Source organism: Electrophorus electricus, chromosome 7 (assembly GCF_041902795.1).
Source record: "Electrophorus electricus isolate QZ-2024a chromosome 7, ASM4190279v1, whole genome shotgun sequence".
Taxonomy (NCBI): Eukaryota; Metazoa; Chordata; class Actinopteri; order Gymnotiformes; family Gymnotidae; genus Electrophorus; species Electrophorus electricus.
Window position 1 is genome coordinate 7,157,272 of NC_137503.1, and position 14,525 is coordinate 7,171,796.

The 14,525-nt window shown below is 38.5% G+C and overlaps 1 protein-coding gene across 7 annotated transcripts in view; it reads left to right on the top strand.

The window, feature by feature from the left end:
• The window catches only part of negr1 (neuronal growth regulator 1), a 134,166-nt gene that overhangs the window by 41,366 nt on the left and 78,275 nt on the right, over positions 1 to 14,525 (top strand). For all 7 annotated transcript variants that reach the window (XM_026998811.3, XM_081717102.1, XM_081717103.1 and 4 more), the window contains exons 3-4: positions 5,288 to 5,413; positions 10,355 to 10,486. In XM_026998811.3, the coding sequence (XP_026854612.1) occupies positions 5,288 to 5,413; positions 10,355 to 10,486 (258 nt within the window). The remainder of the gene's footprint in view (positions 1 to 5,287; positions 5,414 to 10,354; positions 10,487 to 14,525) is intronic.

The following is a 14,525-nucleotide window of genomic DNA, read 5'->3' on the forward strand; positions in this document are numbered from 1 at the left end:
GCAGTGTTTTCAATTCTTGTAAAACTGTGGAAAGGTGAATCTTTTGCTGGGTGAATCCTTCCAATGAAATGGTCAATACTGGCCATTGCCAGAGAATGAGTGGGCTTGTTTGTTTCACAGGGAAAAGACAAGTACAGCCAGCACACATTTTTCTGAGGATAGTCACCCATGCTTGCCTCCACTTACATGTTAGCCTTGCTTGCCAGAAACCATTTGTCATACTGAGTCACCAATAAAGAGAGCAGTTTGAGGCAGTCTGATTTCCATGTTTATGAATGGATGTTTTGTGTTATTACCACAAACAATAGTATATTCAGTATCAAATTAAAAAGTATTTTATCAAAATAATTTTACAGATAAAATAATAAGAATAATTTTAACCTAATAATTTGTTGAATGTGCATGAGTATTCGATGAGGCCTATTAAAATGAGTTTTACTACTTAATTTGCATGTTGATGAATGAAGTTGAATATAATTCCCATTAAATGCATGAGTAGAGCTATGTGCTGTAATATGTTTTCATATTTTTAGCCTGATCCTTTATGCATAACGTTGTCCTGTAATCACTGCTGTGATATGTTTTTTTTTCTTCTAGCTGCATCTGTTTACACACATGCCAACTTGGCAACAGAATCATCTGGCAGAAAGCAACTGGGAAGGAGCATTAGAAACTGTTTGGATTCTGTTTTACTTGTACTGCAATTCAGATGGAATTCATCCTGTAATTGCATTGGGGATTCATTGAAATTCCCTTAATTTTACTCAGTCATGATTATAGTTGGATGGCATTGAAATGATCTGTTGTAATATTCAAATCTTTTGCATAGTTGTATAAAGCAAAACTATTGGATTGCTTTGTGTGAAATCCAGTTAAGGTTGTGTACTTTTCCACTTAATGCTTTGTGGCATTGCAAACTGTGGAAATCCCACTGGGTAATGCATTCTGTCAGTGTGTGTGTGTTTTCTTCTTGTGTCTGACACCTAATTAAGGGATTTAAGTTGGTTTGTTTTTACAGCATACAGCTTGTACGGGGAATTGGAATCCTATAAGGATGAGTCTTAGCATGGCAAGTGCAGTATGTGTCAACCACTGGTTTATATTCCAGAGATATATGTACCATTGGCATTCATGGAAAATGCAGGTATATTTTGGAGCAAATTCTTAGCCTTGGTGACTAATGCTTAAAACATGGTTGTAGTGATTGTACTGATGGTTTCCCTGTTTAAGCTAGACGTGTCCTATACCTAGGACTGTAGTCTTAACTACACTTTTTGGCAGTGCTTGCTTAGGCTCTTTAGAGAGATATCTGGATGTGATATTTTAGTCACACACTTTAGTTGCGCTTTACAGTCTTGACTGACTCAAGAGGACATGCCAAATTAATCTGAAATCAGATAACTGTGTAGGTACACTTAATTAAATATATAAACCATATGGATATATTCATCAATTCAAGCAGGTCAAATGTTTTAGCTACTATTATAGTTTTCAGATATTATTTAGCTACCATTAGCTTACTATTAACTGATTCAAAACCTTTGCAAAAGTGAAATGTTACCATGACCACAGTTTGAAATGTCTTAATTACTTTGGTTAGCCCAGTGGTCACTTGCCTAAACGCACTAAGAGAACCCAGCTCTGACACTCCAAACAAGCAGTTTGGTAGCCCCCTTGAAATAAACAGTGTGACTTTAGGCACACTGCGACTGAATTCAGAAACACTGCCTAGGTGAGAAGACTTGAATGAGTTATAACATTAGTTCCACATTTTTTCCAACTCTTATGGAACAAAACCCCTTCTTGGAAATTATGAAGTTAGAGACAGGAATGTTAGCATCTGTCTATGTCCATCTATGTACTTTTTAGTGTATAAATAGTAACTCTTTTTCTCAGAGATTAGCCTTTTCACTTGAAGGAATAAGTAATAGTCATGGACGTTCATTCATTAAATCAAGCAGCTCAAATGACCATGTTTTATCTCTTTAGAAAAAAAAATAATGTTTTTCATTAACACTGTGTGCATGCCTATTAAGGTTAATAGATCACTTATTCTTGTGTGATGGTGAATATTTTTAGTTTTTGCCAATTCTATAACGCATTTGCCAGAAGTGCATCATGATAAAGCATCTGAACTGATTTTAAAGACTTGATAGCTAGCTGTTTCAGTAGACTTGCTTTCTTTATGCTAAGCTAAAAGTGAACAATTCTGACACACCTTAAAACTGCTTGCATAAACATACTGTTACTGAATTCATCCCACTATATGTGTTTTTAATTACTGACACAGCTGCAGCTTAGTACATCTATAGCTTAGTTGTAGCTGTTGCTTGTAATTTTTGCTGCATATTAGTTTTGCTTCTAGGTTATATGCTATACATTATGTTTTAAGCTTGATCTTTGCAGACTTTGTGGAGCACTAAGTTCTTATTTCCAGTGATTCTTCTTCATATTATGAAACAGTCATTATACTGACGCCTAGTCACCAGGATGTCAGATTCTGTACTAAATCTACTTTAAACATGGCTGCCTCCATGTGGGGGAACCAATTTACGGAGCATAAACTGGTTTGGTTGGCGACTAACAAAGCAATCTGATTCTTCATCTCATGAGAGCTGCACTTTGTAGAAAATTTTTTTTTTATAAATATTATTTACTACATTATGGTGGTAAAAATGACTGATTGCCCCTTTAAAATGACAACAAAAGCAGACATGAGTAGATATGAATGGATATCTGAAGTTTCTGCTTCTCTTAAGCCTTTGCACGTGCTAGGCAGCCTGATGACAGGTGGCAAAATCTCCTCAACTTGGTAATTGGAATGTGGGCTGGCAGTAGGTGGGAAGTAATGGGGTCTTACAATTCAGTGGCAGCCCTCTGCACTAGAGAACCTGTCAGGAGTCAGTAGGCAGGAGAGCTATGCACTCTGTTCTATGCTGTGGAGAGCCTGCATTTTATTAGTGCTGTGGTAAATGTTTCTGAATTTCAAAGTGGAGTCATTAGAAACGTATTTATTCACTCTAGCATTCGTGAGCAGATAACGCCTTGCCCATCAACTTTGGCAGCTCCATCTCAGCACCCACTGCAGTGCAGAAGGAGGATGGGCAAACATGACAATCACTCAGCACTTAATAGAGGAAAGAACGGATGGAGCTTTGACCTGTTGCTGAGACCTGGAATATAGTTATAATGTCTTTTTTCCTCTCAATGCCCATATTATGCTATGGAATAGCCAATGCAAACTACATAGAAATAAGCATAAAAACAAAATCTGCAGCTGGACGCTTTGAAGTTTGAAGCTTGTAAGGATTCAAAGAGTTTAAGGATCTCTAGAGGCACCACAATAATTGTAGTACTTGGTTTAGAGATTAAATGACATTTTCTTTCATTATGTGCTCAGGAAAGGTAAGTTTGGACTGTTTGGATGATGCTGTTGACCTTTGCAGGTGCAGGTGATAGCTTGCTCATGTTCACTGCCTCTTATCCACATACTTCAAAGCATGGTGCTCACTTCTAAACATCTCAGTGAGTGTCACACATGAGAGGTACACACCGTGGCAAAAATTAATCTGTAATGAACCAGGGAATCTTCTACTTTGAACATTCTTTGTGTGAAATGGTTTCTGTGTACCAGGTTGCATTTAAAGGCTATGGTGCTTCTGTTTCTTTGCAGCCAGGTGAAATGAGAACAGACATAATGGCATCTTATGAAATGGTACTGTGTTAATGAATAGACTATTTCGACTTTTATAATGAATTGGAAGCTATAAGACAAATATAGCAAAGTGATGTTTTCATTCAGTCTGGCCTGGCTTTCCAAAAGCAAACAAACAAAAAATGATAAAACAAATATTACTTAGGCTATTCTCACAAATAACTGATAAGATTTTGTCACTATGTTGATTTTGGAAAACTGGGGCATGATACATTGTTAGCTGTCTACATAGACTATGCAGATATAGCATCAAAGTCTTACACCCATTTTAAAAACTACTTTAAGGACAAAACTGATCAGTAGACAAATGCGGTATTTGCAATCTGTGACACACACGTCAACAGTGGGATCAAGTCCAAGTAAACATATTGGCAATAAATGCCTTTGAACATATATTTTAGGTTTTCACTGAGGGTTGAAATTTATATCAGTATATACAGAACAGATGTCCATAAACGTCAGGTTACAGCTTCATTAAATAATGTTGAAAGAGCCTAATGTAGCCAGTTGAATTTAACAAATCATTTTCTGTGGCTCATCATCACTTGGCTTGGTCTAACTTGGATTCATCTTTGTGCCACTTTAGTTTACTGCGTGTTAATACTTGAATGTAGCAGTGAGGCAGTGAAGGCAGCAACAAATGCATTTGTATAAAGGGCATATGTTTGGTATAGATTTTCCAGTTCAGGTTTTTTAAAACTAGTGGTCTACACATTTTCATGTGTAGAGAATACATGTACATGTTTGTTTCTTGACATGAAGAATAAAAATGTCAAGTTAAGAGGTTAGGTTTGGCTAACATTTTTCTTTCTTTCTTTTTTAGCATAGATAGATGTAAGCATTTTTTCATAGCTCCATTTTATTGCTTACTCCCAGGCCATTATAGTTTGTTCTTTATGAATACTGATGTATGGTGATATTCACAAAACAGCATGCTGTGCTCCTGATTACACTACCACACAGCGAGAAATCTGTCTGCACAAGTCAAGAAACCTATTAATTGGAATTTCCAGTCAAAGAAAAAGATAATTACTGCTCAACTCACTTCCCACGAAAAAAGAAGGTAACACTTGGAAAAGTGCCCTCTGCACTTCCCACAGACCATTCGTGCTGTTTAGAATACTGGATTGGGATTAGACAGGAAGAAGGAAGACAAGCCCAGCTAAATTGGACACATTTCAAGCCACAGTGAACAAATGGCAGGGCTTTAGATCTGGCGCTCAAAGAAGGCACAAAGGGATTTGTTGATTTTTTTTCTTTTTCTTATGACAGTTGACAACCTGCTTTACTTTGGAGAGCTAGATCAGGGGATGAGGGTTGTGTTTGACGCCGCAGACATCTGAAGGAGGAGAGCAAGAGGGTGGAGATTTGATGATACAGTTTGCAGCTAGAGCTTTTCTCTCACATGGACTGCACAGTTCTGTGTGGATTACTAGATGATCTGCTTTCATTCTGATATATGCAAATGAACAGAAACATTCTAAACATTATAAATCATTCATTTGATGGCATGGAAATAGTTGCCAAGTAAAAGGCCACAGATTTATATTTTCCTTGTTGCTTTTTTTCCAGTTCCTCCCAAAATATATGATATTTCATCGGACATCACAGTAAACGAAGGTGGTGATATCTCACTCTTCTGTTTCGCCAGTGGAAAACCAGAGCCTAAAATCACCTGGAGGCATATCTCCCCATCAGGTGAGTTCTTTATCTACCATACAATGTTGACTATTATGTTAACAAAAACCATACATTTGCTTAAGCATCTCTGTTTATAGATAGTGGGCTTGACATTGAACAAGAATTTGGTTTGTAACTGGTTCTCTTAGTTTGCTTAATCTTCCTACTTGCTGTCCACAACCCATACAATAGTGATAGTTTTGTGTGTTGGTTAATATCATAACATTGCGGGCAAGTTTGATTTAGCTATTGTGGTGGTCTGATGTACCATTAATTGAGAATGTGACATTTTTTATTTATTGTTGTACTGCAAAAAAAAAAAAGTAGTTAAAACATCGAGATAATGTAAATTAAGCTCATTTGGTCTTTCCTGTCTAAGGCAGCCAGTAAAAAGAAGATGTTTGCACATTACCAAACCAAAATCAAAATTCAGTGGCGCGGTAGCAATTTTGAGTGTTCCTCTATTTTTATGAAGTTGCATGTTGTACTTATCTAATAATTGAAGACAGCTTCACTTATCTTGAGGCTGTCAGATTCCTTCTCCAGTACATTTCTGCTATTCAATTTCTCTTTCAGATTTTGATCAAAATGCTTCAGTAAGTCATAAAGCCAGTATTTACTAAAGGAAGAGTTCTTTGAAGTGCACATTCACCTTGAAGTTTTGGGAGTATGTGGTCAGATTAAATGTGCCTTTAGAAAAATAACACATAAATAGCATTAGCAGATGGAAACTGGGTATGGTATGAATGTAATGTAGGAAAAAAAATTTAAACCCTCAGTTGAAGACTTTGTATTCAAGGGTGGGGTGTTTTTATTGTTTTGGGCTATTAATGGTCCTTATGGATGTACTGGTCATAATAGATGCTTAAATCAACAAAGAAAAAGATGCACACAGTGAACACAGATTACCTGTTTCCATATGCTCAAGCAGTCTGGATTTGAGATAAAATGGTATAAAATGCCACTTTTTGTACTTTTTTGGTATTCGTGTGTTTATACTTTGTACAAAATTAATTAAATGCAAGTTTTTTAGTAAGTATAGTTTAATCTGTGTATTATTCTATTCCTTTTTATTTAATGCTAGTTGGTGATAATATGAGACTTAATAAAAAAGAAACATGGAATTTGGTTGCTGAAAAGAAAGTAGAATTCACTCAAAACTATAGCATGGAAACTCAGCATGGCAGAGTTAGCCATGTGGACCATTCTAAGAAGAAGATCAGCAGTGACAGCAGAACATGACTGCAGTTGATAATAGAAGAACTATTCCAGATGTAAAGAAAACCCAAAAACAACTGTCATTAAAATCTCCAGCAACCTCCACAGTGCAGGGGTGAAGGTATTCACCACCTACCACACAAGATTTTCATAGTTGTGTTCTAAAGGTTACATTGCAGCATGTAAGCACCAAAAATAGAAAAGGCTAGAATAACATTTGCTGGAAGAGATATGCCATAGGTACTGGAACAGTGCTATGGACAGATGTGACAAAGCAAAACATGTACCGAAGTGACTGCACAGTAAAAGTATGAAGAATGGACAATAATTGACTGGCTAGAGTGTTCGGCTGCATCTGGGAAACACTGTAAATCCAAGTGTCATGTTTATTAAAGATAGTGTCATGACTTTGACATTCATGATGGGCTCTCATCTTTATTAATGCTGTGAACAAACTGCCAAATACCTGTGCATTTACTGGCTTCATAAATGATTTCATATGATTTCATCATACTGCAGGACAATAACAAACACTTGACGAAATGGAACTGAAGAATTCATGGGGGGGGGGGGGGGGCATTTTACTTGACAAAAAAGAGACATCTGAAACCCAGAACAGACTTGATATAGTTATTTGCAAAAGATTAAAATTATTTTAGGTATTTATATTATTTAGGTTAATGTGATCCAAGAGTTATACTCACTTTAACTCTTGGGATAGATCACAAAAAGTTTCATTTTTCCAACATGGTCCAATACACACAACAAATACCTAGGAATATAAAATGATATTGTGTACTTTTACCCTATAGTCATCTTTTTACCTGGAATCTGAACTCCTTGAGTGTACAAAAAAAAAAGCAATTTATACTTCACTATCACTACACCAACACTTAAATAGGAGAACACACTGTATGTGACCATTCCATCTTCCCAGAGGAAATTACCCTTAAAGATTGGCATCTGTTTTCTCCACCATTGCAGCAGCAAAAAACTATCACGTTGAACTGTGCCAGTATTTTTGCTGCAATGAGCCATATTGCAAGGCAAAAGTACTGTTAAAATGAGAAACATTTATCATGTTTTATTTAAAAAGGCCTTTTTCCAGTGACCTGGGCTTTTCTGTAATGGGCTCTGTGCAGGGTCAGAGGCAGGGTATAGGCCAGCTCTTACTCTGCCTTCATATTCGCATTGCTGATCCCAAACATTCGTTCATAGGCTCTATATTTTGACGTGAAACTTCGGGATATACATAACTAAGATATTTGGAAATAGCTGACTACAGTACTATGGATATGGTTTTTTTTCCTTCTCATGATGGAGGTGTGCTGAGGAACTGACCTGTCTTATGCAGGTGTGTCAGGCTTCAAACACACTAGGTTTTGTGGGTGTGGGTGCAAGCGTGCGGGTGGACACATATATTCTGGTGGGTGTGTGCATGTGGGTGGGTGGGTGCATGCGTGTTGGTGCATGTGTGTGGGTGGGCTGTGCGGGCTGATTCATGGCTGACAGCTCAATGAATGCCAGTGGGGGAAGCCACTGACAGAGCATTTAGACCAGTGCTGTATTCTCTCAGGGGTTAACTGCAGAAATGCATACAGCCGTCGCCTCACTCCATAATGCATTCCCCAGCAGCACCCCTCCTATCAGCAAATGCAGACCTCAAGGAAATGTACTGTGTGCTCTCCACACAATGTGGGAAATTGCTTACTGTGACTGCACTTACCACAGAGCAATGTGGAATCGTAGATTAACCTTGCTCTGCTTTGCCTAATTTGGTTGGAGCGACACATCCTTGGAGCTGTGATGAGCCTCACTTGAGCTTTTCACGGGACACTCAACATGCGTTTTCCCACACAATTCAGGGGCATTTGTGATGGCAAGCGATAAGAAACGGCTTTCTGTTTAAGTGCATTTTCTGTGAATAATCAATGGTTCTTGCGTTACTTCTGAGGTGTGCAGGCCTGTTTTGTATGTTTTGTTAGCAGCGGGAATTTGCAGTGTTTCAAACATACAGCTGCCTTTTACTAAGGTCATTCATTCAGGCGTTCTGCTTTTATTACACCCATCAAGAGCCCATGATCATTTCCTCTTTTGCTGTAATGACTTTGATAAGTGAGGGTTCACTGGGAAATCTCTGTATGGGAAAAGAAAGTAACCCAATGAACTAAGGAAATTATGCAGTGGGTTAATCACAGATAAAGATTATACCGGTTGAGAGGGAAAAATAACACCCACTGCACAAAGCTATATAATGGTGTCTTATTAAAGCGGAAAAATAAGCTTTCAGCTCGCTACTGATAGATGGGCCTTCATCCCTTCCCATCCCTTTCAAGAAGGCACACGCTCATAGCATGTCTTGAAATGTTGATGCACCCTTTGAAGTGATGAGGAAGTGGATCGGCACAAAACTCCCACGATTGCAGGCGTTTTAACCAAGATACTGCTAATCTTATGTTTATTGATTAGACAGGCCTACTGTGTATCATGCTGCATAGTTGTTCATGTAGTAAAAGAGGTTAAACTTTTTTTATTGTGAGTTATATTTTAACTCTCAGATAGTGTGTAGGCACCTGCATTTTGTCTTCATAGGCTACTGCATACTGTGTATTGTCACATGAATACATTTGGGTCAATTCATATGCAAAGGAATGAAAGTAAAGTAGCACCTTGTCAGCCAAAATAACCCTCTCCTGCATTTTCTTAATAACTCAGAAGTGCACTAAATTCTCCTGTTTGTTTTCCTCTAAAGGATGTCTTTGTTCTTGTGAAATGTGCATATATGTATGCAAATTACAGAGATCAAAGAATAATGCTGCTTTAGTGATTGTTTTCCAATGTCATACCTACTATTCAGAACTAATGTGTGCTTCTTCTTCTCAGCAGGTGTGTAATTCAGTGTCAGTGTTGTTTAATGTTGATAGGGCTAAAACTTTCTGATCTCCCTGCACTTGTATTCACTTCACTCTTTCATTTCAGTATTTGACACTTTAGCAAAACATTTTACCACAGCATTGGGACAAAAGCTGGCATTCCCTCTAGCAAATCCTCTTCCCTTTCTCTCTCCCCCCCCCCCCCTTTCATTCAGTTTTGCGTTTGCTGAGTCAGCTTCCTCAACTACATGTTGGAGTTTAGCTCCCTCTGCTATAAGGTGGATTCACCTCACTCTACAGAAGGGTATAAATAGATTTCATTGAGCAATACTGCAATAAAGATGCCTCCTAGTGTCGGGAACTCTGTGGAGGTTTTGGGGCCAGTAGCAGCGTGGCAGCCTCCTGTTGTGCTATATTGCCGTTTATTACTCAAGGACCTCCAGTCAAAGCTGCCACATTGGCACAGTTCTGATTTGTTCATGGGTTTTGATGCCAGTAATCTCTCTGTGTGCAAATTATGCCTCAAAGGAGAAATACGTCCCCCTGGAATTTTGGCCTACAACGTGATTATTTGCCATTTAGGACGCTAAATTATATTAAGCATAGTTTTATATTAGCATACTCATCTGATTATCATTATTGTCTCGTTTTATTAACATTTATCAGTACTAGCTATGTCCAAATAGTAAAACTATAGAAATAGTGTTTCTATTGTATGTGCACAGACTGAAAATACCAAATTACAGTATCTTTCTTGAGCTAAATAGATGGAACAGTATCCCAACCTTGAAGGCCATAACATTAACACAAGATTTTAAGGAAACCACTTGTGAATGTGGGTACATATGTTACTTTCTTTCACTCACAGCCAGGAAGTTTGGGAGTGGAGAAAATTTGAACATAACTGGCATAACTCGTGACGCAGCAGGGGACTACGAATGTGGCGCTGAGAATGATATCGCCTCTCCTGACACCAGGACTGTGAAAGTCACAGTTAACTGTAAGTATCTGCTCATTCTCATACCGGCTGATTCTGCACATGCACATACAATGATGTCTTTTTTTATGCTGGAGATACTGCTTTACCTTGAGAGGCAATGGTGCTGGCTATGGTGAAAATTAGAATAGAATTCATTGTGTGGAAGTTTTTTAATATTTAACAAGAGAATCCCCTTTTTGTCTGGGCTGAGATGATTAATTTCCAGTGAGGAATGGTCTCAATGTTATAAGGACTCTTCTATTATGCAGGTAATGAGTCTCTCAAAAGTGTGAAAAGACAGTAATGAGCACTCTACGCATTCATGATTTATACTGACTTTACCCATCATGCTTATGGTGATGATCTGGCTTCTCCAAAAAGAAAGGGGACACGTGACCATTTTCTCCCCCTCCTCTTTTCTTTTCGAAGGCGTCTTGTCTTATTTGTGGTCACTGGAATCATTAATCTCTTTGTCTATGTTGACGTGATATGCTGAATCACAGCAAAGCGTGAGCACATAAATCAGACACGCATATTCCCACAGCCGAATGTGTGTGGAGTGAGCCCATTAGGCAGAGCCTCCCTTCACCATTGGTGCACCAAAGACTGATGGGCAGAGAGCAGTGTGGAAATGTCAGCGTTTCGCTGAGGGGAGGCCGAGGACGGCTCTGCAGTCATAACTCGCATCTTGGCTCCGCCCTGTCGATTGTATTGACAGGTTCTAACAAAGCGGAAAAGATCAGCAGCGGTGTGCCAAGCTGTCTCCCTTGCCCAAGCTCTGCCGTTACTGTGTTCGGCAAACGGCAAACATTTTCAGCTGGTTTCATACTCTAATCTTTCCACGTGTGAGGATAGGGTGATACTGTGTGGAGGCACGGACATGATTTACTATGGCAGATGATGTCAACAATGCCAGTAGTTCTTTTTACCTTTGAAACATTCCAGGCTGAAGCAGCTCCTGGGGGTAAAATGAAGAGGCGTTTGGTTATAATCCCAATCTATCTTTTTAGCAACCCTTGTCCATCATGGAAGGTTGCTTCAGGCTGCAAACAAATTTGATATAAAACAGGTGCCAAGCCTGGAATTAGAAGACAGGATTACCTTACCATGTGCTAAAATAAAAGTGTGAGAGGATAGAAAACTGGTGAGCCAATCCATTCCATGACAAGTACTTCCCACTGTGAAATCTGAAGAAGTGATGGAATATTTTCTAACCAAGCTATGATTAAAGTTCTACTTGGTAGAAAAAAGATGTGGCATTACCTGTGTGTGTGTGTGTGTGTGTGTGTGTGTGTGTGTGTGTGTGTGTGCGTGCGTGCGTGTGCGTGTGTGTGTGTGTGAGAGAGTGTGAGTGAATTGTCTCTGGAAATACTACAGCAAATATGTAATTAGAAATAAGGGTGTGGCAGTTTGTTATTGTGATTCTTGGGTTATTATGCATTCTCAGTTCAATTATTATGGAAAAGAACTGTGAACCTTAAACAGTTCTATCTTGGAAGATAACTACAGAATACATTAACATTTAAAAATTTATTTAACAGCACTACGAAAGTATGTTGCTACATACTTGTCGTTATATTAGCCTAACATGACTATAGATAATGTGACTTGACTCTTGACATTTCAAGGGTAATCAGTATAATTAAATACACAGCAAAATAATCTCATTCCCCTTTGAAAATAATTACAGCTTTTAGGTAAGAGCAGAAATGACCTCTAGGCTAATTGCAGATTATGACCACTAATTGAAATAAGCAAATTTATTAGTTGAAAACAAATTATCTTCATGTGTGCATGAATGTACTTAATAAAGTTTTGTGTTAATATTAATTTTATTATAGCTCTAAAGTTTTCTCCTGCTGCAGCTCCATGGCCTGCCAGTGTCTTTTATAAATGCAGTAAGGATAAAAATGAGAACATGTAAGGGAATTCTTGTATCCTCTGTAGACACCATGAGGAGCAGAAGGGTTCCAGGTTCTGCTGTTAGGGCCTTCCCCTAACCACTGCTGCTGTGCCTTTGAACAAGGTACTTACCCTAGAAGTTTCTCTGAGGCTGCTGCAGTATAGCACCCTTGGCAGGGTCAGCAGGTTCTGCAGCCCTGCACTGCGTACATACGGATAACAACTTAACAGAAAAAAGAAAACATTGAGTCCATAAGCATGTGCAAAAGCAGCCTGTGGTATGCAGTAAAGTGTCTGTGTATATGTACTTGACACCTCAGTCACTCCCTTTTGTTGTTACGTTGCCATTACAAAAAAGCAGCCTACTGGACTCTAAGAGAGTCATCTGAATCTTTGCTGTCAATGTTATTGGAATGTCATGTACATCACTGAGCCAAACACACTGTTGTTAACAGTTGCACCCAGATCATGTAACTAAACAACATGAAATATGCAGCCTTTTTAACTGTACCATTGTCAGCCTGTAGTTGGTTGTAGTGTGAAGTTACCCAGATAAGAGACACTGCGATAACAACATCTGGCTCAGTGATCTACAAGACAGTCCAGTAACCCAGCACACAAACTAATTACCACAAAATGGGGCCTTGCTTTTGTATCTGAGGCCTTTTCTGTAACCTTAGCTAAATCAACATAGAACAGACTCCACATCTACAAGCCCACCACCTTGTCTTGACCTCTCCAAATATACATGTTTGGTGCTTAGATAATAAGACCTTCGATCTTGAAGAGGCTGTAGCGCGGTTCATCTCTCCTAACATGGTCGTGTTTGCTGAGCCTTTGGATTGTTGCTATTGTGAGCAGCACCAGATGTTCAGCTTTGCTTTCCTCCTTGCATCCATGCCCTGCTTAAACGCTGTCTCTGCACACATCACAGGAAAAGAAATATATAAACATGACGGATTAGGTGATGTCATGCAGCTCCGCAGATGGTTAGAATGTGGATGCAAAACACAACAGCTTCAGCTTTCTAGAGGCAACGTGACGCCTATGCTTCATATGTCATCCTGTCAGAATGCATTCTGGCTTAATGTTTGTTGGATGAACTTGGCTCATTTATGAAAGAAGGACATTTTCTTTTCATCCAAGCTAAGAACCTATCTTTTCTTGAGTGTGTCAAGGCCTTTAGATCTTAACATGTTAGGCAAAAGCTCCCATTAAAGTTGAAAATCCAAAATTGGTGATTGAGTAACACATAAAGCATGTGTCTTTCACTTTGCATCATGTTGCATTGTAGCTGTTGGCCTCTCTGGCGAGGGGAAAACACATTTTCTTTTGGACTAATTAACTTGAATCTGCAGGATGTTTAGGGTTAGCCTTTTAGCTATAATATGGCTCATGGGTATTAAAGTGACACCCAGCTTTCAGAATAGATAAAAGGAAAAAAATCATTGTGAATATGAAACAGGAGGGTTTCTCACCATAACACGGATAGTGTTGAAGAAATACTCAAGTTTCTACTCATATATACTTTTCATTTCCTCCTTGATGACAAGTGCATTGCTTATGTCGTGCACACTGATTTTTGTATTGCTGTATTTTTGGTATTTTTAACAACTGTATCTCATTGGTTAAACTCTTTACTAAAATGTGAGGGTTCTAGCCTATGGGGTGTGCTGTAATTTATCATACTAAAACAGGAAACCTTCTGTTACTGGCCACAGGCACTCAGTGACCCATCATTTCCATTTGACTTGAACTCTTGTTCAGATTTTTTGGCTAGTTTCCCAGACAGAAAGCAGTGATTCAGCTTTGGGAATGTTTGATTCGGTACATTTAATCAAATATTGTCAAGAGAGGAAAGTAATCGGACTAAAAGAATATTACAGTAAAACAGGTTTTTAGATGGTGATTGTCAGTGTAATTAATTTCAACAGAAGCTTTGTAGGAGATGAGACGTCAGTATTTTTCAGGTCCAGTAAAGCTTTATGTGGCTAATGTCTTCATTTTCCATATAGTATTTCTTATCACAATTAATTGCTGTTGCCTAATATACTTTGTTGCCTAATATACTTTGCTGTGTGTAATATATCTATATAGTAAATGAAGATGTAGGGGACAAATGTTGGCTATTGCTTCAAATTATATCTTCCTGCAAAAA